Consider the following 27,234-nt stretch of genomic DNA (forward strand, 5'->3'; position numbering starts at 1 on the left):
ACGGAAAAGAAAGTCCGTGGCAGAGCCACGAAAATATGTGGAGATCCGTGAGAATGCCACGGAAAAATGAGCAAAAAATTCCGTGACTATGCCACGGAAATTCGTGAGATCAGGTTGAAAAATGTATATGTCATAAGACAGATGGAGACCAAGCCCTGTATATATAGAGCTGCAAGGACAGACAGTAATACATACACATTTCACAACCCGACGTTCTGATTTGGTATTTAATGCAAAGTTCATCTGCATGCATACATATACATAACAACTCCCACAACCTTACGCAACTGTATCCATGGCAGCGGCCACAGTCTGCTTGAATGTGCACACATGATTTGAAAGACATCAACAGATACAACATGAAATAACATATTTTACAGCACAAACAAATACAGACACACATATAAATACACACATTAATAAGTAAGTACATATAGTAGACATTACTACAATACAGATGCAATCTGTCTCTACAGAAATGTCCATGTATATACACTTCCTGACATTGATTAAATCAACATATCTGTACAGAAAACATATGCATGACTACATGTATTATTTTTTCATAAATTATTGCAGTCTAACAATATGGCTTTGACTAGTGAAAAACGCTTCAGCACTACAAAAATGAAAAAGGTAATCTCATTCTTTCTTTATATAGTTTAATTTAAAAAACATACTTCTGTACTGCCAAAATAAGAGTTTACTTTAAAGTAGGACGTTATTCTAAAATGCCATACTAAGATTTGAATGAACTTTACAAAAAGCATTTTGATCGCAGAACAACCAGTCTAATGGGTACAAATACATTTCTGATTGCTAAAAGAGTTTCAAAAGGGTCACATTTAAATCTGATTGGTTGAAAAACATATACTTTGTGAAATCAGCAAAACAATAACATATCTAAAGTTATTTTTTTATCATGCAACACAATTCCTAACCGAGTGTTACTTTACAAAATGAGTTTTCTATATACCCCTGTATTCATAAACAGCTATGTAAACATTTTATCTTCCACCCGAAATTAGTCTTTGACATGTTTATCAAATGGCATGTTAAAACAAGGCTTTTAAACATTTAAAAATGCACATCAGCAAGCACTAAGATAAATATTTTGAACCATATGAGAGGATTTGAATAAACTATCATGTTAGTTTTGTTTCACAGCAGGCAGAAATGTTTGTTGTTGATCAGATGTAAGCAATTCATCTACACATTATTGTGTTGTAATAGAGTTAACATGCTGTTTATTAGTATTTCAGCACTGTGCCATCCACCTCAATGTTTACTAAAGCACTGAAATGAGAATTACTCAATATCTCTTTGGTATTTTACATGTTTGTTACTGTTGTGATTAAAGCTCATTAACTTTTATTAATATTTCCTAATGCGTTTTGATTATAATTACGGCCGATATTATGCAAAATCCACTTTTACAAGGTGTTTGGACATACCCCCCAAAATGAAAAAAAGACACCCACTACTTTTTGAATCCTCGTATAACCAGAACATGCTGTTTTGATTCTCTTATTAATGTGATGTCACACTAACAAACCCCACCCATAGCCACTGACTGACTGGTTAACTTTAGCCAAATGCTTTTTTCTAAGTGTGTTTGTTAGCGTGTTGTAGCACTAATGCGGCTAAAGATACTATTGTCCCAAATTAAATCAGATCCATTATTAAGCAAAAGCAGTAACTCATTTGCATTTAAAGGGACACAGATGAAAACAGCACTTTTTGCTCACGCCCATATAAGGGCATTTTGGACATCCTATAAAAAAATGGTATTTTGAGCTAAAACTAGGCACACCTGAGACTTATATTACATCTTGTAAAAATGGGCATAATATTAGCCCTTTTTTGTTCTTTGTAATGCCAATTATGCTTCATTTATATTTTACACATTTATGTAATAAAATGTAATATATTTTTTTGTAATTATCGATACCAAATCTTAATTTGTTTTTTAAATAAAGAGCTTTATAAGACTAGCTGGGTGATTCTCACGAAACCATTGAAACACCACGGCACTAATGATTTTAGGTTTAAAATGTGTAATATAGTAACATTAAAAAGCATCAGAATTAACACAATACTGTTTTCTACCTTGCACAATGTGTGATTTCAACATAAGAATTTATAATTGTACATTTTATCTCATTTTCTGCTGAAATTCTCATTACCGCAATGTGTCCGGCTGTGTTTGAACATGCGTTATGTTGTAATTTAATGAAATTAACACAAAAATATTAAGAAAAAAAATAAATGGATGTTTTGCTAGACTACTTTAGATGACAGAAAAAATATTTACTGAATATTCATGTATAATAATAATGAAGAAAAATTAGGAAAATGATGTGTCCATGCCTGATGTTCTCATCCTCCGCAACACTTTTTGAGAACAGTTTAAGCACACATACAGAACTTTAATAAAGTTTGATTTTGAGTAACCAAGCACATGGACCAGTTATTCAAGATGGCTACCAGGTAAGATCATTTTTTTTACAGTTAATTTGAAATATTGTCTTGTCAGAATGCTTACAAGACATTTTGATTATCATTACCGCAACAGATGCTTATTAAATGTTAATTTAATTAATAGAAGAATAATACTTTGATTTTAAATGCATGTGCAGAATCTCCAAATTATGTTCTTTCAGGTTTGTCATGTCATTTTGAAAATATGTCAGTGTTGATGTTTTCTGACTGTTGCGGTAATGAGATTTTTTAGGACAAATTTTTTTAATTATGATACAAAAAGTGTTAAATGATAAGTAAAAGTTTTTAAATGAATGTTCCCATTTACTCCAGACTTTGTTTTTCAATGTCTGGTGGGAAAAAAAGTAAATTTAAGCAATTTTTACATTTTCATGCTTGACATTTTTAGAACCAAGTTTTCGTGAGAATCACCCAGCTGAGTATGTATTTATCATGTTCATGTACTTATATGTATATATTTCTGATTGTCGTCCATGAGTAATCTAACATCAGATCATCTGCTTGTTTTGGCAGTAGTGCAGTGAATGATATCCGAATACATATAGAAGTTATTTCTGTAATGATTTGCGATTCTTAAATATCCCACATAATTGTAAACGTAATTTGGTCCGGTTTGTATGAAGATAAACTGTGCCATTGTTGCCGTTCTAGTGCTTACTAAGCTATTCCTGATATAATATCTACTGCTGGCAAGACATATGTGAATATAACTTGTGGTCAAGCCAAGTTCTTATTCACACAATAAATGTACAGAAGTATAAAATGAAACAATATATCACAGACAATGAGAACTGCCATGTGAGCAGGTGATGGCACAGTTAAGCCCGTATAACAATATCTCACGCTTTTAAATGACAACATATCATTCCTTTCATCAACATCTTCAGACTTACAAATTGCAAACTGAACTGATCATACAATTAAAAATCTTAACCTCATGCACGCTACTAAAAGGAAAGCATTCAGCCATATTATGCACAGAAGGAAATAAATAAAAGTTGTTGTTTAAAAATACTCTTGCTTCACTCAGGAAATCGTCTAAAATAGACTGTTAAATACATCAATGTGAATTTTATCCATCCATATCAGCCTTCTGGAATGTTCTGTAATTTTATGGGCTACTGCAATAGTAAAGTACCCAAGGAAGAAAACTTTGAAAATATCAGAGACCCTGGCGATGCTTTAGTAAACAAATAGAAAGATCTATAGAAAGTGTAAACAACCTGAACCTGAATGGCAGTGAAAACACCAAACGTTGTTAACCTATGAACCGTGTTTCTATCTTCAGAAAGGCGCAAATCAAATTCTGTCAAGGCAGTGAAAAGACTTTCACCTGTTTGGCAAAAATCTCCCTTCGAGAAACTGCTTTGTGTCTTTTACTTCTTAAACATGTCCTGCAGAGGTCCAGGGAGGAATTTGAGGACGGTATCTAGAATGCTCTCCTCGTCCTCCTCGTCGTTCGACCCACAGCCTGCTGGGATGGCCTTTTTGGGGCGGGTCAGTGAGCCCTCGCATGCTTGCTCCATAGCTGCTTTCTCTTCCGCTTCTTTCTCCTCTTTCTTCTTTAGTCCGTACTGTAGATATTCAGAAAACAGATGTGGGACATTCAACAGAAATCAATTTCTCAAAGCTCTATATATCAAGCTTATGGGATAGAATGATGAAATAATGTTTTATATTAATGATGCACCGATGTATCGGCCACCGATATTTATCGGCCGATTTTTGATGAATTTGAAACCATCGGCATATCGGCAATAGCACGAGAAAGGCCGATACCGATTGTTTATTAATTAACTGCATAAAGAAATCCATTATATGTAAAAAATGAGTTAATCATGTTAATAAAATAAATGCTGAATAGCAAAAACCACCTTTGAAGGTTGTCATGCTGTCTTATTATATTTGTTTTAGCTTAATTTGTGCCTCTCTTATTATGTTGGTCAGTTGAATGTTAACTAGATCCAATGCATGTTCAGTAAAAATAATTTGATGCAGAAATAAACTAGCAAATAGACCAACTGTATAGTATTGTATAAAAGTGTTTAATATCGGTATCGGCATCGGTATCGGCCAGAAGTTGTCTGTTAAAATCGGAATCGGTCCAAAAAAATCCTATCGGTGCATCCCTATTTTATATCCATTACATTATCGTGTAAGCCGAAGTATGGCGTGCTAAACGCTTCAAATATTGGTGTATGACATGGAGTGATGCAACAGTGCTGCTTAACTCATGATTAAATATTTTATCGATTGACAGCCCTAGAACAAAAAATATCAGACTAGCTAGTAATTATTGAATATTTTAATGCACAAATCTTACATATTGTGCCTTTAAAAGTAAAAGCTGGAGCTACAGTGAGGAAAATAAGTATTTGAACACCCTGCTATTTTGCAAGTTCTCCCACTTAGAAATGATGGAGGGGTCTGAAATTGTTTCCAAACACGTTTAGTGGAATTATGACCAAAAAGTTCTATTTTGGTCTCATCTGATCACATGACTTTCTTCCCTGACTCCTCTGGATCATCCAAATGGTCATTGGTAAACTTAAGACGGGCCTGGACATGTGCTGGTTTAAGCAGGGGAACCTCCCGTGCCATGCATGATTTCAAACCATGACGTCTTAGTGTATTACCAACAGTAACCTTGGAAACGGTGGTCCCAGCTCCTCCCATGTAGTTCTGGGTTGATTTCTCACCTTTTTTAGGATCATTGAGACCCCACGAGGTGAGATCTTGCATGGAGCCCCAGTTCGAGGGAGACTGACAGTCATGTTTTGCTTCTTCCATTTTCTAATGATTGCTCCAACAGTGGACCTTTTTTAACCAAGCTGCTTGGCAATTTCCCCGTAGCCCTTTCCAGCCTTGTGGAGATGTACAATTTTCTCTAGTGTCTTTGGACAGCTCTTTGGTCTTGGCCATGTTAGTAGTTGGATTCTTACTGATTGTATGGGGTGGACAGGTGTCTTTATGCAGCTAACCTCAAACAGGTGCATCTAATTTAGGATAATAAATGGAGTGGAGGTGGACATTTTAAAGGCAGACAGGTCTTTGAGGGTCAGAATTCTAGCTGATAGACAGGTGTTCAAATACTTATTTGCAGCTGTATCATACAAATAAATAGTTAAAAAATCATAAATTTTTTAGATTATGTCTCTTACAGTGGACATGAACCTACGATGACAATTTCAGACCCCTCCTTGATTTCTAAGTGGGAGAACTTGCAAAATAGCAGGGTGTTCAAATACTTATTTTCCTCATTGTAATTTCCTTCTTCATAGAGGATCTGTTAAATAATTGCAGTTATTATCTGACATGCAGACCTCCTGCAAATGTGACATTTCATTAAAAGGCTAATGGAGAATCTCATCTGATGCGCTATCCCACACCCATATTAATCATTAAATGAACGCTAATGGCCTCAACCTGTTTTACTTAGACATTGATTAACAATTAGTGAACGACTCCATGTTTACCGCTTCTTCTAATTTGACTTTAAAGTATCAGGGAAGGGTAAAGCTCACCTTATCTCGAATGGCCTGTCTGACTTTTTCCCTCTCCGCTTCCATGCGAGCATGTTTGGCTTTCCGCTCCTCCTCTTGTTGTCTCAGAGCCTCCTGACGCTCTTCCTCTTTCTTCTGGGCATCAGGATCCTTCTCCTCCTCTCCTCCTAACATCTTACCCATGTCTTTGGTGGCTCCTGTATGACATAGAGACATGTGTTTGACTGCACCATTCATAACACTCAAAATGCAAATGTGACCCTGTCTGTGAAATGAATGATTGAGATGAGGAGCATCAAAGTTAGATTTTCAGTCAATTATTTAATTTAGTTTAATTGAATTACATTATGTAGGATGATTTTATGTAGTACTTATTGTCTCTCTGTGTGAATTGCTGATATGTGGATACACCAAGGCCAAAATGATGAAGCCAAACAGATCCACCAGAATGATGCATGTGCCACACCTCTCGCCACCATCTGCTTCACTGGTTTCTCTCAACCTGTCATGTTGTTTTTCTCTGTATTCTTCATCATAAAGCTGTTTGTTCTGGGTTTTTCAGGTTTTTACGAGTAATGCGACAAAAAGTGCATTGATAATATTTGCCTACACCTTGATGTTCACATCAACCATATGTTTTAAAACACAAAACACAGCTGTGTTGGTAGCTCGGTACACACAGAAGTAACTGTTAACAACCTAAACAGCAGGTTTCCAACAAACAAAGATTTGGTTGAGAAATTTTGCACTATTGCATTGTCATATAATTTGCATAATGGCTGTGTACAATGTGTCTATACACGCAACTGTAAGAGCCAAACGTATTAATTATTAATCTTGGTCATTTATTATGCATTAGAGTGCATTGGAAATCCAACATCGAGGGCTATACATCAACCTTCACCTGTGTTTAATTGCTTCGGTATCACATGCAGAACTTTCAGAAGGAGAGTGGAAATGTACTGATTTAAATGTCATGTACTTTTGTGTGGATGTGTGTTGGGTTTGACACATTAGCACCCATATTGTGTCATGCTGCAGGTGGCTTACAGTCCACAGACGACATGTGACATCATTTACTAATTGTGTCCTTGGGTCATTCAGTCTTTCCCTCCCAAGCTCCCTGACAGATACTTACCCTGTCGTTTAGGCTCAGTTACTGTAAATCTTTGCCTTTACATGTTTCATTTTTAATGGTAATTAAAGGGTCAATAACACTTAGTGCCTTCTAAGTGTACAGTATGTGGACAGCAAATATAGGGTCAAGGGTTTGTCAAATAAACTGATGATTCTGGGGTAAGCTTTAATGAACCTCACCACTACCATCTGTTCCAGCCTCACTGCTCCAATATAAACGTGTAATATCTGTACCTACAGTGGCACCAAATTAAATACACAATGAGAATATCACTTTATTATATAACGCCAACAAAGCAACCTTTTTTTGTAGCCTGTAGAACCAAGCGCAGATGCATGTATGCCCTAAAAATCATCATATGATAGGGTTTATGCGCGATTCATAAAACATTCGTTTACAGCCGATCTCATCGTACAAACGACTGTATGTTGCTAAATGCAGCAGATTAAAACAATCGTTATTTAACTATCATGCCCCTGTAATTTCACAGAATGTCTTCAGAAGCCTCGCCCCCAAAGTTTACAACATGGAGAAATGTAACCAGGATGAGGGAGAACAGGAACGACTCCATGGAGATTGAGACTTTGACCTTGGAAGTTCAAATAAACCATCTTGCGTAGCTTAAAAAGCAAAATATAATACAAGATGTGAATTTCCATGCATGGTTTGCACACAACAATGTAGGTAGAATTTGCGTATTAATGACAAATCATATAAATAAACTTTTGTTGTGGGTAAGTTAAACACAAGGGCCCTATCATACACCCAGCGCAATACAAAAAAAAAAGTGTCTTTTGCTAGTTTCAACCCGGTGCAATGATAATTTTCACGTTTAGCGCCAAGTTATTTAAATAGCAAATGCATTTGCGCCCAATTTTGCACCCATGGGTGTTCTGGGGTGCGTTTCCCAAAAGCATCGTTGCTAATCTGTTAGCAACTTAGTTGGTTGGCAATGGGAAATTGCTTTTGGGAAACGCACCCCTGGTCTGAAAACAAGGTGTGTTCAGGCGCATTCTTGGCATGTTGCTATTTTGAGGTAACTAAAATAGACTACGCCATTGACCAACTAAAACCTGGTCTAAAGTTAATGGCGCAATATTGTTTTTGTTATTAAATGAGCGCGTTAGTAATATGCGCCTAAACGAGACGACAATAACGCACGTTTGTGTATCACATAAAGATTGCAGCACATAAACATTTTAAAATATAAAAAATCAAAGGATTATAATAATGTAAAAGATTATTATTGAGTCTCTTGGAAATAAATGAGGATCGATTATGAGACGTTAAAATGCGTAAAGAGCTGCTTCACCTGTAGCCTGGTAAGTAATTAAATGTTTTGCTTTAAACAAATGAAAATATTGAATATATTTTTAAATGTTTTTTTTAAATGCAACCCCACGGATTTATTGTATATGATGACGTTGTACCTGTGGATATGATGAGATAAAAAACGTTTTTAAATAATGCTTTTCAAAACACTCACGACGCTGTCCGAGTGCTGAAATGGCTCTCCACACGTTTGTAAATTTTTATCTCTTGTTTGTTACAAATAAAGAATTTTTTGAGTACAAACCTTTTCTTGCATATTTGTAAAAAAAATTTTGAGATAACACAGATCATGTAGGCTATCCATTCATTTACAGCAGTTAAACGCTTGCTAATTTTAATTCCATGACTGAAAGAAAACAACTTTTAAAGGTTTTAATACCAAAAAATAAAATTTTCAATACAAATGAAAACAATGCAAGTTTTAATATCAATCTTAAACTGGTGGCTTAGTTTTTTAGTTTACAAATTCCGCCATGTAAATAGGCAATCGGCATGGCGCCAGCGCAACAGGCTTTTAAAGGGGATGAGAGCTGAGACTCTTATTGGTTTATTGCACGTTACACCCAAAATAAACCCATTACTAATTAGGACAATAGGAACAACCCCTTTAGGCTGTGCTCTTGGCGCACACACAATTTTTTGCTTAGATCGTTATAATAGGGCCCAGTCTTATAATATTTCTGAACATAGTGATTGTTTAAAGTTGTTGAAAGTAGTTAAAGCTGTAAATTACTACAGTAAGTAATATAGTATTCTACAGTTGTCGATCGGCTGTAAACGAATGTTTTATGAATCGCGCATAAACCCTGTCATATGATGATTTTTTCTGTTATAGTTACTCATAGTAGTTAATGGTCATGTGGCAGGATCGTGGCGGTACCCATGTTTTGTGTGACAGCACATGGTCTTTTGTTTGGGTAGTGTGCTGCCGTGTCTTGTCTCTGTCCCCACCTCTTGTCTCCTCGTTTAATATTCATTATTTGATAACTCCCTGCACCTGAGCTTCCTTGTTATCTTGTTCAGTTTCCCCTATTTAAGGCCCCAGTGTGTCTAGTCCTGTGCTGAATCGTTATGTATTGTCCTGTGTCTTGAGCCCTTGTTCTGATGACTGATTGTCAAAGAATCAAGTCAAGTTAAGTCTAGTCTCGTGTTGTGTCTTCTGTCTTGTCAAGTTGTTGTTAAAGTTTGTCTTTTGCCCCCTCGTGGGCTTTTTGGTTAAATAAACCCCATTGAGTTCCACATTACCTGCACTTGGGTCCCGTCTCTCTGTAAACATGACAACAGTATTCTTTAATTTCCTACAGTTTACTATAGTGATGGGAGAAACGAAGCTTTTCGAAGCTTCGAATCAATTGAACCAATTGCTTCGAAAATTGATTCAGTTTTTCGAAGCAGTTCGAAAACACCACACACGCTGGCGACCCCTGCTGGTCAAAATAGTGTAAAGCAGATATGGCCAAACATTTTACACTTTTTTTTTTACAAAATAATGGCAAGATTTTTATTAAAATATGTTTAAAAAAATTATTTAACTTAATTAAGACATAGTGTATTATGTGTTTTTAGTTTTATTTAGGGCAAACAAATGATTAAATCTAACTACCCTTTTAATTATGCACATTTTTGTCATTAAATCTGTCTATAAACAATAAATAGACAAATGGCAGTGTTATTAGTCAGAAGGATAAATGTTTTATGAACTTTTATAATAAAACTGACCCGAGTTCACCGAAACATATTAGACACTGGTCATGTGATCAACTCCCCCTAGTGGTGAACCATCGGATTTTCGAAACGTTTCGAAACAGTAATGACGTAATGAAGCCTCGTTTGCTAAAATCACGTGACTTGGGCCAGTTTGAAACAAGCTCCAAACCACTGATTCGAAACAAAAGATTCGTAAATGTTTCGAAGCCTCATGGAGCAGTGCTTCGAAAACGACCATCACTAGTTTACTATAAAGTTAACACTAAAGTGTCCTTTTTTTCCCTTTTGGGGTAAATTGAGCCGAAATCTCATTTTCCGTTTCCGTTCTGTAAACTAAACAGAAACACAAGCCATTGTTCTACAGTATTTGTCATTATTCCTTTAAGATAGGATATCAAACGGGGTGAAACGAGGTGAAACCTGACATGAGATTTTGGGCATAAAAGAAAAAAATAGACCATTTTGACCTATACAATGTATTTTTGCCTTTTGCAAATATACCTGTGCTACTTAAGACTGTTTGGTTTTGTGGTCCAGGGTCACAAATGTTTTGGGTGGAATCGACCATATGCCCAGTTTTCTGTCGTATGTTTGTTTTGTAAATGATTGCCATTGTGTTTTCTTTTTGCCGTTCTCACCAGGATTTTTATACAGCTTTACTAGTGAGACGTAATTGGTTAACCAGGTTCTCCAGGACGGATTCTGCTGTTTAACCAGTGCTGTGTCCACCAGCCAAACCACCACCAAAGTACTTATTATAGTTGTGCGTACGTCCCACGGCGTTGCCACGACGGCGTATGATATGCAGCAGTTTTCATATATAGGCTACTTCTGGGTCGTTTTCCGCATCGACGTGCAAATACACAGGCAGACCACTGGTAGGCAGTATCCACGATTGTTACCACAGTAGCAGCGTGTCCGTCAATGAAGAAGCAGCTTGGCCCACAAATGAAGTAGGAACAGCAACTTGTTGTGTATGTTGTGATCCATCTTTGTCCTTACTGTCGCAAACTAGGGTGGCCATTCGTGCCAGTTCCGTCGGACATGTCCCGAATAGGATTTTGGGGGTGTTCTTCGGAAGTCGCGTTGGTCAACTCCATACGTCATCAAGGCTTAAAATTTTGGGTTCAATTTCAGAAAAGCAACCGTTACATTTCAAAATAAGAATGAAACTTCAATGATTGTATGTCTTAAAAGAAATAAATCTTAAATTTCTAATGTATTTTAACTGAAATGTGAGAACCTTGATAAAGTATGCGGTCAAGCACTGCGACTTCTGGAGAACGCACCCGAAATCCTGTTCGGGACGTGTCCTGCGGAACAGACACAAATGGCCACCCTATCGCAAACAGAAAATACCTATGAACTGACACGCTGTTAAAAATTTGGCGAGGTGCACATCAGGCTACGCTACAAATAACCTACGACGTAGACCTTACGCACGACTATAAATTGGACTTAAACCAGCCTGAAGTCTTTCAGTAGATAAGAAAACTACATTTACACAATTTTTAAACAATCAAGATTTATACTTTATATGTGGTGCAAAACTGGGCTAATGGGCAAAAATCTAGGTGTCAGTCCGGTTTTCCGTAAACCATTTACAGTCTTTTCCCACTTAAACTACAGGTTATGCACAATCATACATGTAAACACATTCCAGGATTGTGCATAAACAGGTTTTCTGAAATCTGTCCCTGCCGTCAACTGGTTTAACAAACAATCAATGTCAAACGTCAATGTTGGTGGTTGGGTTTTGTGGGAGGTAAATCAACTTCCTAAATAACAGTAGTGTTTGTATTAATCTGGCATATAGGAGAAGGGATTTTAACATCCTAAACCTTACGCGCTAAGAAATATTCATAAAAAATTCCCCCTGCACACATTATTTTACAAACACAATGCACAGTGCTCCGGAGTGCTTAAAATTAAGATGTAGGCCACCAAATTCAGGCCTGTTGTTGTTTAAGGCCACACAGAGGATATTTAACATAACAAAAGAATTGCTTCCCACTATCAGATTCTCCAAGGCTTTACATCAAAGCACCGAACAGGAACAGCAGTGATGGTTATGGATGGAAGAGCAAATCTGGCTATGTATTAACTAGGAAACAGCAGCTGGAACTGTGCTACAATATCTCTGGAAAAGCCTTAATACTTAATGTTTTGCAAATTATCAGAGCTTAAGAAATTAGCATATTAATTAAGTTCTTTCAATGCAATAAAGCAGTAGCGGTAAAACAGGTCACATGCATTTCATTATACCAGCTAGCTACATTAGGCTTCAATACAAATACCTTACATAAAATATCTTAGGAGCCAGGAATCTGAGAATGGTTATTAGGGTTGGTGAATGCATCTGATAACATTTTCTTTGATTATTTCTATTAAAATACCATTTTATGTGTGCCTCTACACTTTTATTACACAGCAGGTCTTAAAGGACATCAATTTATACCTCTCTATATGGCCATTTCTATCTTTTTTAATGAAAGTCTTTTACACTAAGCAATTGTAGTGTGTGTTGTTTATAGCTCAGTCTGCTGAGCTGTAAGTGTAGGGCGATTTCTCTATAGTAGCTTTAAGGGATGCTTTATGCTTCTGAATTATTCGCAAGGATTGATGAAATCTGGCTAGTGTAAATCTGTTTAATAATGGATGACTTTCGTGGCTAAATCACGCTCCATTACCTCCAAGCTAAAATGAGCAGAATCTAAACTATGTTCATTCGTTTTAAAACAGCTACACTCCAAACAAATCTTTTATTTTAGCTCCATATGTAAACTTTTTCATTTAAAGTTGCAATATAAAGTCTTAATCTTATCCGTGCAGAACACTACACAAATGATGTGATATTTGACATGCATTGAAATCACTCTTCCTGTTGCTTAAAGACAGCACATATAGAAGGTCATCATGTGGTCACACGGGACTTCCAGAAGACAATCTGCTACAGCCGGCCCACTCAAAGCAATTGACAGTTAGAGGAGAAATACATTTACTTTTATTGCCCATAGTCACTCAGCTGATAGAGAACCAAATCATGAAATTGATTTAAGTGCTCGATGACCTTAAACAAGGTGTATGTTCACGGGACTGAACAAATCCGTAACCTATACATACCATGTCACGTGAAGTCAAATAAAACCAAATCAATGATAATGAGTTTTGTTTGGTCAAAAGCTCCCGTTCCAGCACATCCCAAAGATGCTCTATTTGGGTTGAGATCTGGTGACTGTGGGGGCCATTTTAGTACAGTGAACTCATTGTCATGTTCAAGAAACCAATTTGAAATGATTCAAGCTTTGTAACATGGTGCATTATCCTGCTGGAAGTAGCCATCAGAGGATGGGTACATGGTGGTCATAAAGGGATGGACATGGTCAGAAACAATGCTCAGGTAGGCCGTGGCATTTAAACGATGCCCAATTGGCACTAAGGGGCCTAAAGTGTGCCAAGAAAACATCCCCCACACCATTACACCACCACCACCAGCCTGCACAGTGGTAACAAGGCATGATGGATCCATGTTCTCATTCTGTTTACGCCAAATTCTAACTCTACCATCTGAATGTCTCACAGAAATCGAGACTCATCAGACCAGGCAACATTTTTCCAATCTTTAACTGTCCAATTTTGGTGAGCTCGTGCAAATTGTAGCCTCTTTTTCCTTTTTGTAGTGGAGATAAGTGGTTCCAGGTGGGGTCTTTTGCTGTTGTAGCCCATCCGCCTCAAGGTTGTGCGTGTTGTGGCTTCACAAATGCTTTGCTGCATACCTCGGTTGTAACGAGTGGTTATTTCAGTCAAAGTTGCTTATCTTGAATCAGTCGGCCCATTCTCCTCTGACCTCTAGCATCAACAAGGCATTTTCACCCACAGGACTGCCACATACTGGAGGTTTTTCCACACCTTTCTCCGTAAACCCTAGAAATGGTTGTGCTTGAAAATCCCAGTAACTGAGCAAATTGTGAAATACTCAGACTGGCCCGTCTGGCACCAACAACCATGCCACGCTCAAAATTGCTTAAATCACCTTTCTTTCCCATTCTGACATTCAGTTTGGAGTTCAGGAGATTGTCTTGACCAGGACCACACCCCTAAATGCATTGAAGCAACTGCCATGTGATTGGTTGATTAGATAATTACATTCATGAGAAATTGAACAGGTGTTCATAATAATCCTTTAGGTGAGTGTATTTAATTGCTAAAAACAATGTTATTTTGTGTATTTAGTATAACACAATGTGCTTGCATGGTTCATGGTTAAAACACATTATTTTCCACATATCGTACATTTTTGTAACTCCAGATTTGAAAAGCTCTGTGTCCCTGATTGGCCAGCTAATCTGTACGTTGTGATTGGCCTAAATACCTCTAACGTCAGCCGGAAACGTGACTCTCCTTAACATGTTTGAAAGATTCGGTTGCTAACAGGAGTTAACTTACAGGCTGTATTTTAGAAGCGGGAGGAATTATGATAATGTCAATCTTGTCTACATCACCAATCCCAGGAAGTAAACTGTTGCCTACAATCGGTGTGTTTTTGTAGTCCAAAAAAAGAAAGTTATGTTGGAGACGATAACTCGCGTTATTGTTTACTTTGGGGTTTGTACCTTTTACATATCATTAACATGTACTAATACACACTTACACACCAAAAGAAACGTAAAAACGGGAATCGGACAATAGGTGCTCTTTAAAGTGTAGTCAATATTTTAACCTTAACAATAAATCTTTTATTATCAATAATTCGTTTCTACCTTTTGTCAATGCAAAACACATTCACTACCCAAACGACTATACAACAAGCATGACGCAACTGTCAGACAACTGATATGCAGAATTGAGATGCAGCTCATTCACTCACATCACACGCCTATATATATATATATATATATATATATATATATATATATATATATATATATATATATATATATATATATATATATATATATATATATATATATATATATATATATATATATATATATATATATATGAAAGAAAAATAAACAGCACAATGTTATGAGAAAAATGGCTATCATGCACATCTCTCAATATTAGTTTGTGGTGACAGCGTGACACTTACCACCCAACGCTTGCTTCATCACAAAATCCATGATGCACTCAGATATCTGGACCTCTTAAAGCTAAAGAAAATGTCGCATTTAGTCAAGCTGTGATCCTGATTATATTGGTCCTCCAAAATGTGTTGATTTTGTGCGTCCTCCAAACCTATTGGAATAAAGACATCTCAGTTAGATGATAATGATTATTACAGTGCCAGTACAGTTTCAATAAAGCGGTTTAAACTGGAATTTTCTGTCAGGTCAAGCAATCTTCAAACAGAAGTATCATCATCATTACTGTCGAGTGAGTAATATGCAATATCTTTATATCAAACAAATGATGCAGTTTTACGTTCTGCTCACAGAGAGCTCGTAGACGAATCACATGGCAGACATTTAAAATGAGTTCACAGTCAGTTCATGAAACTCAAGAATATTATTGCTTACACACTGACAAAATTGTCCAAAAACTGTCCTTATGGGGCAGTATCCTTAATAAAGGTCCTAATATATACCATTTAGGTACAGATGAAGAGTTTGGTTCCAAAACGCGCTAAACTGCATTTTTTAAAAATAGTTACCACCAAATTAGTATTGTATCAGGTCAATATTTAAACGTAAATTCTTATTTTTACGCAAAAATCCGATATCCGCCGTGTTATTCTGTCATCTTTTCTCCCTTTTTTCCCCAAAACGCGATAAACACCACTCCTCCTTCTCTGCAGAATGCAATTAATTCACTTAACCAAATCACAGCGCACCATTACACGCATTGTAAACAACAATGGTGGTGCATTGAATACACAAAGAATCCTAGTTTTCTTCATCTACTTTGTACTTCATGATCAACAAACAAACAAAAACAAAATAATACTTTTGATGGCATTGCTAAACCTGTGGTGGTTTTCTGTGACGGGGAAGAAATGTAAGCCATCAAAATCTAATAATTTACGCGAGAGGCACTCGGGAGACGGAAAAATCCCGGCTGTTGCCGGTTCTCACAACAGCATCAAGCTTCTGTCATGCTAACACACTGACCTCAGGGGATCTTATGAAAAATTTTCCATTATTTTACTCGAAGCCAACAAAAATCGAGCAGGACCAAAACATTTTACAGCTGATCGCTGTCAAAAAAGTTCAGCGATGACATCCCGAGAATGACAGTGTTCTTAATATGACAAATTAAGTGTTTTGATTAATGCCATAAATGTTTATTTTTTTAATCAGTGTATACCACTAGTCAACTAAATAAATATAACATGGCAAATGCCTCTTTATATATTGATTCAATAGATTTATAGCATTTTGTGGAAAAATAAACTTATAATCTTTGAAAATCAAATGATGCATTTGAATTTTTTATGTTTTTATAACCTAAAGATGCTATTTGAAAGTTTGTAACAGAAAATAGTGGTTTTCATCTTATCACTAAACTCGTTTTTACCAAAATTGGTCAAAATGGATTTATTGCGTTTTGGAACCAAACTCTTCAAATACAAATATGAGGTACTAATATGAATTCTTTAGATGCAAAGGCACTTTTTTAAAGGGTCCTGTCCCAGTGACAGCTTTTTTTCTTTTATTTTCTTACAGTCCAGTAACACTCCACATCTACACATTGAACATCTCCAGCTACAACATGATATTACTGCTCTGAGAGGCATTTATGGATATTTCTTTGTCTATCTAGAGTTATGCACCCTGCAAGAGGGAACAGCTTGGCCGTGACATCTATGTAAATGTTTAAGACATCACTGCATGACTACAGCACTTCTCAGTGCATATTTCAGCTTCATTATTTCCTAAAGGCACCATCAACAATTAAACATTAAACAATTAAAGCAAAGCAGAATCCTAAACGATGCACCCAAGAAGCCAACCGTGGGTACACAAGACGTGCCCATTTCATTTACATACAGTAGATACTTCAAATTCAAGGCACACAATTCTACAATATAATAAGAGAACCATTAACCTAACAGGTAAGATACTGTATGGTTTCGTAATTATTACAAAACTGGAACATGCATTTCCATACGAAAAGCTTCTTTACACTTACCACTTTATTGACTTCAGCAATTTGGAAAACTCTTAAATAAACACCAAAGAAACTTCATGCTTGAACAGCTGGAACATGGCAAAGCATCCACTGCCTCCTGATAAACCATAAACCTCGCTCTCTCTCCCTTATCTCTCCATTTCCCCCTCCCTCTCTCTCTCTCTCTCTCTCTCTCTCTCTTTTCACTTCCCATCCCCCTCATCCAAAGCAGTGCATTCAAGCTATACATTTTATTGTATGTGTGTGTTCTCTGTGATTGAACCCATGACATTTGTGGTGCCAATGCATTGCTCTACCAGTTAAGCTATAGGAACATACAATGTATTTTAATCAATTATTTTGTTTTTATGACATTTTGTTAATTGCACTTATGCAGCACCCCCCACCAAAAAGAAATATTACTAAGGTTAAATGCTATCACTGATCTTCCTTTCAGGAGTCAAGATGAGGCTGCAGTTTATTAAAGGATTAGTCCATTTTCTTAAAAAAATCCAGATAATTTACTCACCACCATGTCATCCAAAATGTTGATGTCTTTCTTTGTTCAGTCGAGAAGAAATTATGATTTTGAGGAAAACATTCCAGGATTTTTCTCATTTTAATGGACCCCAACACTTAACAGATTTAATGGAGTTTAAACTTGCAGTTTCAACAAAGTTTTAAAGGACTCTAAACGATCCCAAACGAGGCATAAGGGTTTTATCTAGCGAAACGATTGTCATTTTTGACAAGAAAATAAAAAATATGCACTTTTAAACCACAACTTCTCATCTATCTCTGGTCATGTGATGCACCAGCGCGACCTCACGCAAAACGTCATCACGTCAAGAGGTCACGGATGACGTTTTGAAACTCCGTCCCAGTGTTTACAAGTGTGGAGAAAGAGGACTGTTCCGACGTTGTTGTATGTCGAATGATACTAATTCATGTCTTTGTGTCAGTTTATTGTTTAAAATGGTCCACAAATGTGTAACACGTGACCTTTCCACGGCATTACGCAATTACTTGAGAACCAGAGATAGACGAGAAGTTGTGGTTTAAAAGTGCTCATTTTTTATCAATCGTTTTGCTAGATAAGACCCTTATGTCTTGTTTGGGATTGTTTAGAGTCCTTTGAAACTCAGTTAAAACTGCAATTCTAAACTGCATTAAATCGTGTTGGGGTCCATTAAAAAGAGAAAAATCCTGAAATGTTTTCCACAAAAAAACATAATTTCTTCTCGACTGAACAAAGAGAGACATCAACATTTTGGATGACATGGTGGTGAGTAAATTATCTGGATTTTTTTTTAATAAAATGAACTAATCCTTTAACATACGCCATATCTGATAAGCACATTCTGTGACCTTGAGACTGGGTACAGTATGAGCACATTTACCTTTCATATATACAATTCTGTTCAATCTGACGTCAGTACAGCCGCTGCATCCAAGTCAACACAGCATGCTGCTTTAGAATAATACAACATTGATGCTTTCCAGTATTTTGTATAATCTAGCCTTCATGAAACTGGATATTGCATTTAATAATGAACAAGCCAGCCTGACCTTACGACAATTTGTAAATATTTACAAGGTGGCTAAATCATATGAATTAGTACAAAGTGAATCGTAGAAATATGTATGATTATTCAAAATGAAATGAAGCCCTACCTCTAAACCCAACATCTCTCTCTCTCTCTTTCTCTCTCTGGGCTTAAAGCAGGTCATACTAAAATGTATGAATAAGATTTTACCACTTCATATGTTTACCTGCTTCGCAAAATAGTTACAAATAAGTCACATATATTCAATTACTCTCGCTTAATTTATTATCAATAAAACAAAATCAATATAATTAATTTAATAGACATTTGAAGAGTTCAGATGCAAAACCCTTTAAGTGCATCTGACATGTTTTCTTATAAATTAGATTTTTTTTTAATGAATTGCCAGACGCCGGGATTAAGCGGATTTTAAGATATTTGATGAACATAGCTATAATACGTACCAAGAGCATTCGGCTAATATCATTATCTCATTCAAACTGTCAATGCACTGACACTGTCTTTTAAAACACATATGTGCTACAGCACATGTACTGTACAAATACAAGAATAACAAAGAAAAGAAGCTATTAGCTAGAAGAGTCTATTAACAGATCCTTACGCAACCTCGACTTCAGAGACATACCACAAGATCACGGCGGGGCGTTTTATTTTTCAAAACATCACTGATGTACTGTATAGTACAGAATAATGTTGCAATAATGTGATAATTTTCTGAGAAAGATGCTGCTTGCACTAAATACTGTGATAGGTTTTCAAAGGCTTTGGAAAAACAACATAACAGCTTAAAGCACGGCAATGACTTTGCCCAACCGGGCATGAAATTATTCCTCTTGCTATTAAAGAATTTATCCTTTACACAATGATGCAGTAAATGACTAGGAATGTGGCGTTTGCACGTACAGCAAATCTCTCTGAAGAAGAAGAACTTATATTACTTTAGCTTGGATAAGCAGAATAAATTATTTTCCCTTTCCTTATATTTACACTTTTATAATAAGTTTCAACGTTTACATTAATGTGTTTGGCAGACGTTTTTATCGAAAACGACTTGAATTAATAAATTTTTATCAGCATGTGTGCTTTACCTGAGTTTGTACACATGATGACCTTTTGTGCTGCTAATGCAATGCAATATAGGAGTAAACAATGTGGCTCTGAATAAAAATGTACATACTTCATGCTCATGGTGAATCTGAATGTACTGTATTGTTAAATAACTTAGCTATCCTTATCTCCTTACAGATCCTTTTAAGGATAGTCATTTACTGTAGGAGTGATACACATGCCCCCTGACTGCATCCATTAAGTCTATGGCAAGCTATGTATCTTCAGTCGCAGCTTAATGACTGGTAAAAGAGGCCTGGAGGCAGCTGAAATCAATAGATATGGACCAGCAAAGATCCCTGACTTTCTTGAGAACCCTGGAGCTTTAAGCTTTAAGGCCGGGCTGAGTGCAAACACACAACTTTAAAACACATTATACTCTCAAACCTTTCTGCCAGGAAGCTTCTCATAAGCAACGACGCCTTAAAAGCACAAAGAGCAAAGAAAACAGCAAAGAAACCAAATATTAACATCCTCTGTCATTCTTGATTTCTTGCTCTTTGATGGACTCGAAAAGTCGAGCGTATGCATTTTACAGAATTATACAGTGACAAGATGAACAATAATGTATAAATTCCTCTTGGGGAAATAAATAAAATATTACAGCTGTGGTATTTATGCATATAGTGAATTAAAAGTGATACATCCTAGCAGGCTGTTCTACTGTACAATTCAACTGATTTTCCCACCATATAATAAAAACCCAAAAAGAGATCATCACATTTTAGGGGTTTGTACCCACACTCAGAAATTAAGTTACAAGCAGGTGCAGAAGTTGTCACTGGGGTGGTATCTTTCCAAAAAGTACACTTTTGTACCTAAAAGGTGCATATTGGCCCCTTAAAGGAACACGCCCACATTTTGGGAATTTAGCTTATTCACCGTATCCCCCAGAGTTAGATAAGTCCATACATACCTCTCTCATCTCCGTGCGTGCTGTAACTCTGTCTGACGCAGCCCCCGCTAGCTTAGCTTAGCACAAAGACTGGAAATGCATGGCTCCAGCTAGTATACTGCTCCCAATAAGTGACAAAATAACGCGATCATTTTCCTATTTATGTGTTGTGATTTGTATAGTCAAACCGTGTACAAATAACAAGGTGATATGAGACACAGCGATCTTTTAACAGTATACATACTGAGAACTATATTCTCTGAAGACGAAGCACTGCCGCATGGGCGGAGTGATCTGCTCGCAGCACACGAGAAGCCCCTGGTGAGGAGCAGAGAGTTCGGTCAGAGTTGTGCAAATCACTCCGCCCATGCGGCAGTGCTTCGTCTTCAGAGAATATAGTTCTCAGTATGTATACTGTTAAAAGATCGCTGTGTCTCATATCACCTTGTTATTTGTACACGGTTTGACTATACAAATCACAACACATAAATAGGAAAATGATCGCGTTATTTTGTCACTTATTGGGAGCAGTATACTAGCTGGAGCCATGCATTTCCAGTCTTTGTGCTAAGCTAAGCTAGCGGGGGCTGCGTCAGACAGAGTTACAGCACGCACGGAGATGAGAGAGGTATGTATGGACTTATCTAACTCTGGGGGATACGGTGAATAAGCTAAATTCCCAAAATGTGGGCGTGTTCCTTTAAAGGTACACACTGGTACCTTATGGCGCTTTTCCATTGCATAGTTCCCCACGGTTTGGGTCAGGTCGGATCAGCTCAACTCACTTTGGCTTGGTTAGCTCTTCCATCGAGTTAACACTTTGGAGTGGGAGGGATTATAGGCGTGTGGTTATATTTGCGCTGCCTACTGCTGTGACATTATAAAAGTTAGAGCGTTGTTGTACATTCTACTAAATTAAAACTGACCCCCACAAATAGATGAAGGTAAAGCTAATCTTTTACATTAATGAGGCTCGTAAAGATGATTCTCTCAGACCAAACAGTGATCTATAGACGGTTTCAGCAGTAACAACATAAACAAGCCGCTGTCGCTGTCCGCACATAACTTCCGGTAACTCCGCTAATAATAAATAACAACAAATTACTTTAAACATAGTTTATTTATATAACAAGCAAAAAAAACAACACACAGATTACCTAGGAAACCAAAACATTTGTTATTTCCGATGAGGCATTTGTTCAAGAGATCAGTTTTGCAACTAGTCAGACAATTAAAAAAACGAAACCGGAAAAAAAGTTCGGATCCAGACGTGTATCACGTGCGTCCGATGAAACCGTTTATAGTGCTTTCGCGTCATATTTTGATATCAACTCGAGTCGCTTGGAATCCCGACTGAGGTGATACTAAAAAAGTATGGGGTACACTCTAAAAACAAACGGTGCTATATAGCACCAAAAGTGGTTCTTTGCTCGTAATCATAGAAGAACCATTAGTGCCATATAGCACCGGTAAAGCACCAGTGAAGCACCTGTGTAGAACCATATAGTGCTTTGTAGAACCATATGTGGTGCTATAGTGGTGCTATATGGCCCCTATATGGTTCTACACAGGTGCTACACAGGTGCTTCACTGGTGCTATATGGCACTAAAAATGGTTCTTCTATGATTACAATCCAAAGCAACAGTTTTGGTGCTATATAGCACCGTTTGTTTTTTTAGAGTGTCCTACGTACAGCACCCAGTGGAAAAGCCCCCAAAAGTAAGCTGATTCGACCCAAACCAAACGGGATACTTTGCAATGGAAAAATGCCATTAGAGGGACATACTGGTACCTCAAAGGTAAATATCTGTATCTTCCGTGATGATGTTTGTACCTTTTTTCTGACAGTGCAGTAGCTTTGCCAACTATGGAATACTTTTATTAGTCCAAAATCCTGCATCATTAAAAGTCAGAAGTGAAAACAAACAACCAATTCAGTGCCATGCTGTAAAAAGTCTAATGGTTATTTTTAACAGCCCCATCATGAATAAAACTTATTTTTACTAGAACACATTAAAGGCGAAGTCCATGATGTTTGAAAGCCAATGTTGATATTTAAAATCACCTAAACAAACACGCCCCTACCCCAATAGAATCTGGACCTTCTGTTGATAGACCCGCCCCACACATACGCAACCCGGCAAGGATGCTGATTGGCTATAAGTGTGTTTTGGTAGTCGGCCCGTCTCCTTTTCCAAAGCGTTTTTCAAACATCGTGGACTCCGCCTTTAAATGCAAAAATGAGTTTATAGTTCTTTATAATTTATTCTGTGCACTGCAGAACAAATGAATGTTTTCCTTTTAAGGTTACATCATTAAATCATTTTAATATTTTATTGCCTAGCTTTTTTGTTTCATTAATTAATAAAAGAGAAGTCAAGTTAAGAAAACAACTGACCCGAGGGTAATAAACAAAAGCACCTGACATTTTCAAATAGTAAACTGTAAAACTATGCATTCAATCCAAATGTTGCCTAATTTTGAATTGATCATGAAAATACAACAGCAAACCACTTAAAATGGTTAAAGTCTAAATAAGTGATACAGTTCCAGTACAAGTGAGGCAGTGGGATGTTGTGGGAAGAATACAGGAAGGAAGGGTAATAAGGTTAAACTCAGAGAGGTTCTGCCTGGTTTACGGTGTTGTGCAGAAAAGCCCCACTGATGATTCGATTAAACATATAGCATGGCCTGGCTGGCTAAAATACTTTTAAGATCCTACCCAACACATGGTAGCATGAAAACAATCTGTTCATTCTCAGCTTGTATATTAATACATCATGCCTGAAATAATTTTGTTGGGAATTACATTTACAAGTACTGTACATCAAAACATTGATCTACTGCTGAAGCCTGCATCTTAGTTCTGTGTGCTGTGCTGCATGAATGTTGGTTATTACTCCAAACAGTGTAGTATAAATATAATGCAGCAGAACCAGACAATACATAGCTTAAATTGATATGAAAGACTTCCATGTGTTGATATGTGAAAAGTAATTTAGTAATGTATGTGAAAATTGTCCCAATGGGCCACCAAAACAAAATTATTTTGAATTGAATTGTGACAGGTGCAGCATCACTGGAAACTGCTTTACTGTGTGCCGCAATGAACTGTGCTGTTTGTCGCTGATGTTTAAAAAACAAAAATAGCTACTTAAGTATACCTCTAAGGTACCCAATGTACACTGTCAAAATAAAATGTCAAAAAAATGGTCCCTAGCTGTCACTGGGGCGGTACCCTTATTTCAAAAAGTGACTCTTTTCACTTAAAAGGTTCATATGAGTACCTCAGAGATACATATTGGGATCAAATGTGTACACATCTGTACCTAAATGGTGCATTTTAGGACCTATTTAAAGGGTACTGCCCCAGTGGCAGTTTGGGATCATTTTCTAATATTTTTTTCTGACAGTGTATTTCAAACAAATGTCTAAAATGGAATGGTCTTAGTATTGTAGGTTTTGTAAAGATAAACTTATATAGACTATAGAAAAAAAATACATGAACTTTTATTCAAAGCAACTAGAAATGTAGCATTTAACCTTTTGCCTTAAAGGTGCCAAAGAATGCATTGATACATATGTTACATTGTTCTCCGACCTACATAGGTGGTGTGAATTTATTAAGTGCAAAAATGATACAGAGACGGTTTTACATGTCCATTTACAACCCTAGGATTTGTCCCTAGAATTAAATAATTTATTATTGCCTTATTTGAAACGTCAATGACGTGACGTTATTTATGTTGTGTCTGTATGGATAAATTAGATGTAAAAGGGTTAAAATTTCAAAATAAATGTGTAGATTACTTGCATACATTCTCTTTTTTGAGGACCAAGTCTAAATTGGTTTTATTTCATTCCGAAGGAATATTTGGGGGATAATTGCAAAAATGTCAATGTGGTGTAACCAATTGTGTCAATTGGTGTAACTGTTTTTTTTTATTAAAATATAAATATATTCATAAAATATGTGGAATAAAATATAATAATCTAGTTTAGTGTAGTATGATTTTTTTACATACATTTTTACATAATTTGTCAAAGATTATTTAGAAAATAGAGCTGCTTTCAGCATATGTCAGGACAAAAAACACATGAAATTGTACACTTAGAAATAACTAATACAATTATATTTTAAAATGATTTTTTAATGATTATGATTACATGCCATCAAGGTGGATAAAATATTTAATATTTTTCATTCTTTGGTACAATCGGCGGTTACACCATTTGACATTTTTAGGTCCATTCAGTCTTAACTTTCATAAAAATTGTGCAAATGTGATTTTTTATTGCATAAAATTAACATAAATACACTGTGCATTGAAATAAACCTGATGCATGCTTTTAAAACAAGTTTTAAAAAAATTCTCATCTTGCCAAACCGTTTTTGTCACTGACCTAAATACAGTTTTACATTCATATAAAATTCAGATTTCTTCTATATAGAAATCAATACTCAAATCAATACATTTTGTGTTATAGGCATAAATGTCAAAAATATATTATTTTACCGAAATGCTAAATACTTTTCATGACTAGACAAAATATGGCTAGCAAGTTTACTGTATTTTAGGTGCATTTTGAAGTTTATTTGAAAGTTAATTTATAAATTAAAAATGTTTTAATGAATTGGAGATTATTATATAACTACTATACACTTCACTGAGTGGACTCTGCCTGTCCTTTACAAAATAATTAAATGGAAATGGAGAAACAGGTGGAGCGTTACCAAAGCAACAGCATCATATGCAAAATGTCAAGCAAGAGTACAGATTGACTGCAGGGAATGAAGCACACAAGCTCTTCATTACTATGACTTTTGTGGCCTTGCCAAAAAGAAAGCTTTGCTATTGTATTTTAAGAGCTTGCCACAGAATGAAGGGAAATCCACTGGGAGTTTAAAAGACATTTTGTCAGGCTCTTCTTGGAGAGCACTGCTCAGGATCTGCTCATATTAATTCTTTCTTCTATAAATTATTCTTGTGACACGTGTTGGTGCTGTCCAAGCAATTTGTCTGTGACGTTACTGGTGACTAAAGGTTGCTGTGCAGCTACCACCGATATAATAGCTGTCGCTAGATAGTCTGACATAGCAAGACCTTCAGATTAACAGCAGAGGATCTGTCTGATTCTGAGTGACATATAAATCAACCAAACATGGCTCGGCTTTGTTTTATAGGCTGATACAGGGTCTTCCAGTCCTCCTGTACAATTCAGTCCATGAAATTATGACTTTAAAGGTGCAGTGTGTCATTTTTAGAATGATCTCTTGACAGAAATGCAAAATAATATACAAAACTATATTATCAGGGGTGTATAAAGACCTTTCATAATAAACCGTTATGTTTTTATTACCTTAGAATGAGACATTTTTATCTACATACACAGAGGGTCCCCTTACATGGAAGACGCCATTTTGTGCCGCTATGTTTCTACAGATGCTCTTAACGGGCAAACTTTTTATTTTTAAGTTGTCTCCAACAATGACATGTTTTTCCTGTGTCAGCTACCGTAGCTTCTCTATGTGTTTCAAAAGCAAGGGATGAGCTGTGAACTGAGCTGTTGGTTGCAATTTGAAACCTCACCACTAGATGCCGCTAAAATTTACACACTGCACCTTTAAAGTCTCTGTAAAGTCAATCTTAAAAATTATTTCTAAAAACATTATGAATGTATTGCTGAAACACGCCAAGAAGACTGTATACTATGTAGTACTGAATTGTGGAGTTACACCATTAAACAGTTTTTCCACATTTCTGTGTTAAGGATTATTTGGGCGAGGCTAAAATGGTGGCTCAATGATGCAATAAAGCCCCCAAGCATGGCCCTGCCCCTAAATCAACCACTAGCATCCATTCAGGTTGTAGCAGTATTAGAAAGTGGATGGAATGGCCGTGGTTTCAGCACCAACAGCGGACACGCCCCAGCGCTTGAGAGCAGAGAATGCTGCCCTTCTTTCAAGATTTTGATAACTTATTTTATTTATTTGGCATTTTTCGGCATTCAAATTTCAACATGATCTCACAAAGTTCAGTGGGATAGTCACAACATTTTTTGCTCATTTTCCGTGGCATTCTCACGGATGTCCGCATTTTTCCGTGGCCCTACCACGGACTTTCTTTTCCGTGGCATTCTCACTGATTGGTTAATCAACTGCTTCTTCCTATTTTTAAACCATTGTCGCTTCGGTTTAGGGTTAGATTTGGTGTTTGCGTTAGTATGTCACTTAAAGTATTGGTTTATACTATTTTTTCTGATTTATTCTTTTATATTTTCTAAACTTTAAACAATTGTCGCCTGGCGTTGGGGTTAGAGTTGGGTAAAGATGTCATTTTATGTAAATCTAACCCTAAACCGAAGCGACA

The 27,234-nt window shown here is 36.5% G+C and overlaps 1 protein-coding gene across 3 annotated transcripts in view; it reads right to left on the reverse strand.

Moving 5' to 3' along the window:
- Positions 1 to 213: 213 nt before the first annotated feature.
- The window catches only part of cplx2b (complexin 2b), a 36,573-nt gene continuing 9,552 nt past the window's right edge, over positions 214 to 27,234 (reverse strand). For 2 of the 3 annotated variants that reach the window (XM_073854141.1, XM_073854143.1), the window contains exons 2-5: positions 15,275 to 15,420; positions 6,027 to 6,202; positions 2,914 to 4,076; positions 214 to 1,991 (exon numbers count right to left, since the gene is read on the reverse strand). In XM_073854141.1, coding sequence (XP_073710242.1) covers positions 3,879 to 4,076; positions 6,027 to 6,202; positions 15,275 to 15,305 — 405 coding nt within the window. In that variant the 5' untranslated portion in view covers positions 15,306 to 15,420 and the 3' untranslated portion in view covers positions 214 to 1,991; positions 2,914 to 3,878. Of the gene's footprint in view, positions 1,992 to 2,913; positions 4,077 to 6,026; positions 6,203 to 15,274; positions 15,421 to 17,313; positions 17,440 to 27,234 lie in introns of those variants that run through there. The other variant, XM_073854142.1, reaches the window with a different exon arrangement.

This window comes from Misgurnus anguillicaudatus, chromosome 16 (assembly GCF_027580225.2).
Source record: "Misgurnus anguillicaudatus chromosome 16, ASM2758022v2, whole genome shotgun sequence".
NCBI lineage: Eukaryota > Metazoa > Chordata > Actinopteri > Cypriniformes > Cobitidae > Misgurnus > Misgurnus anguillicaudatus.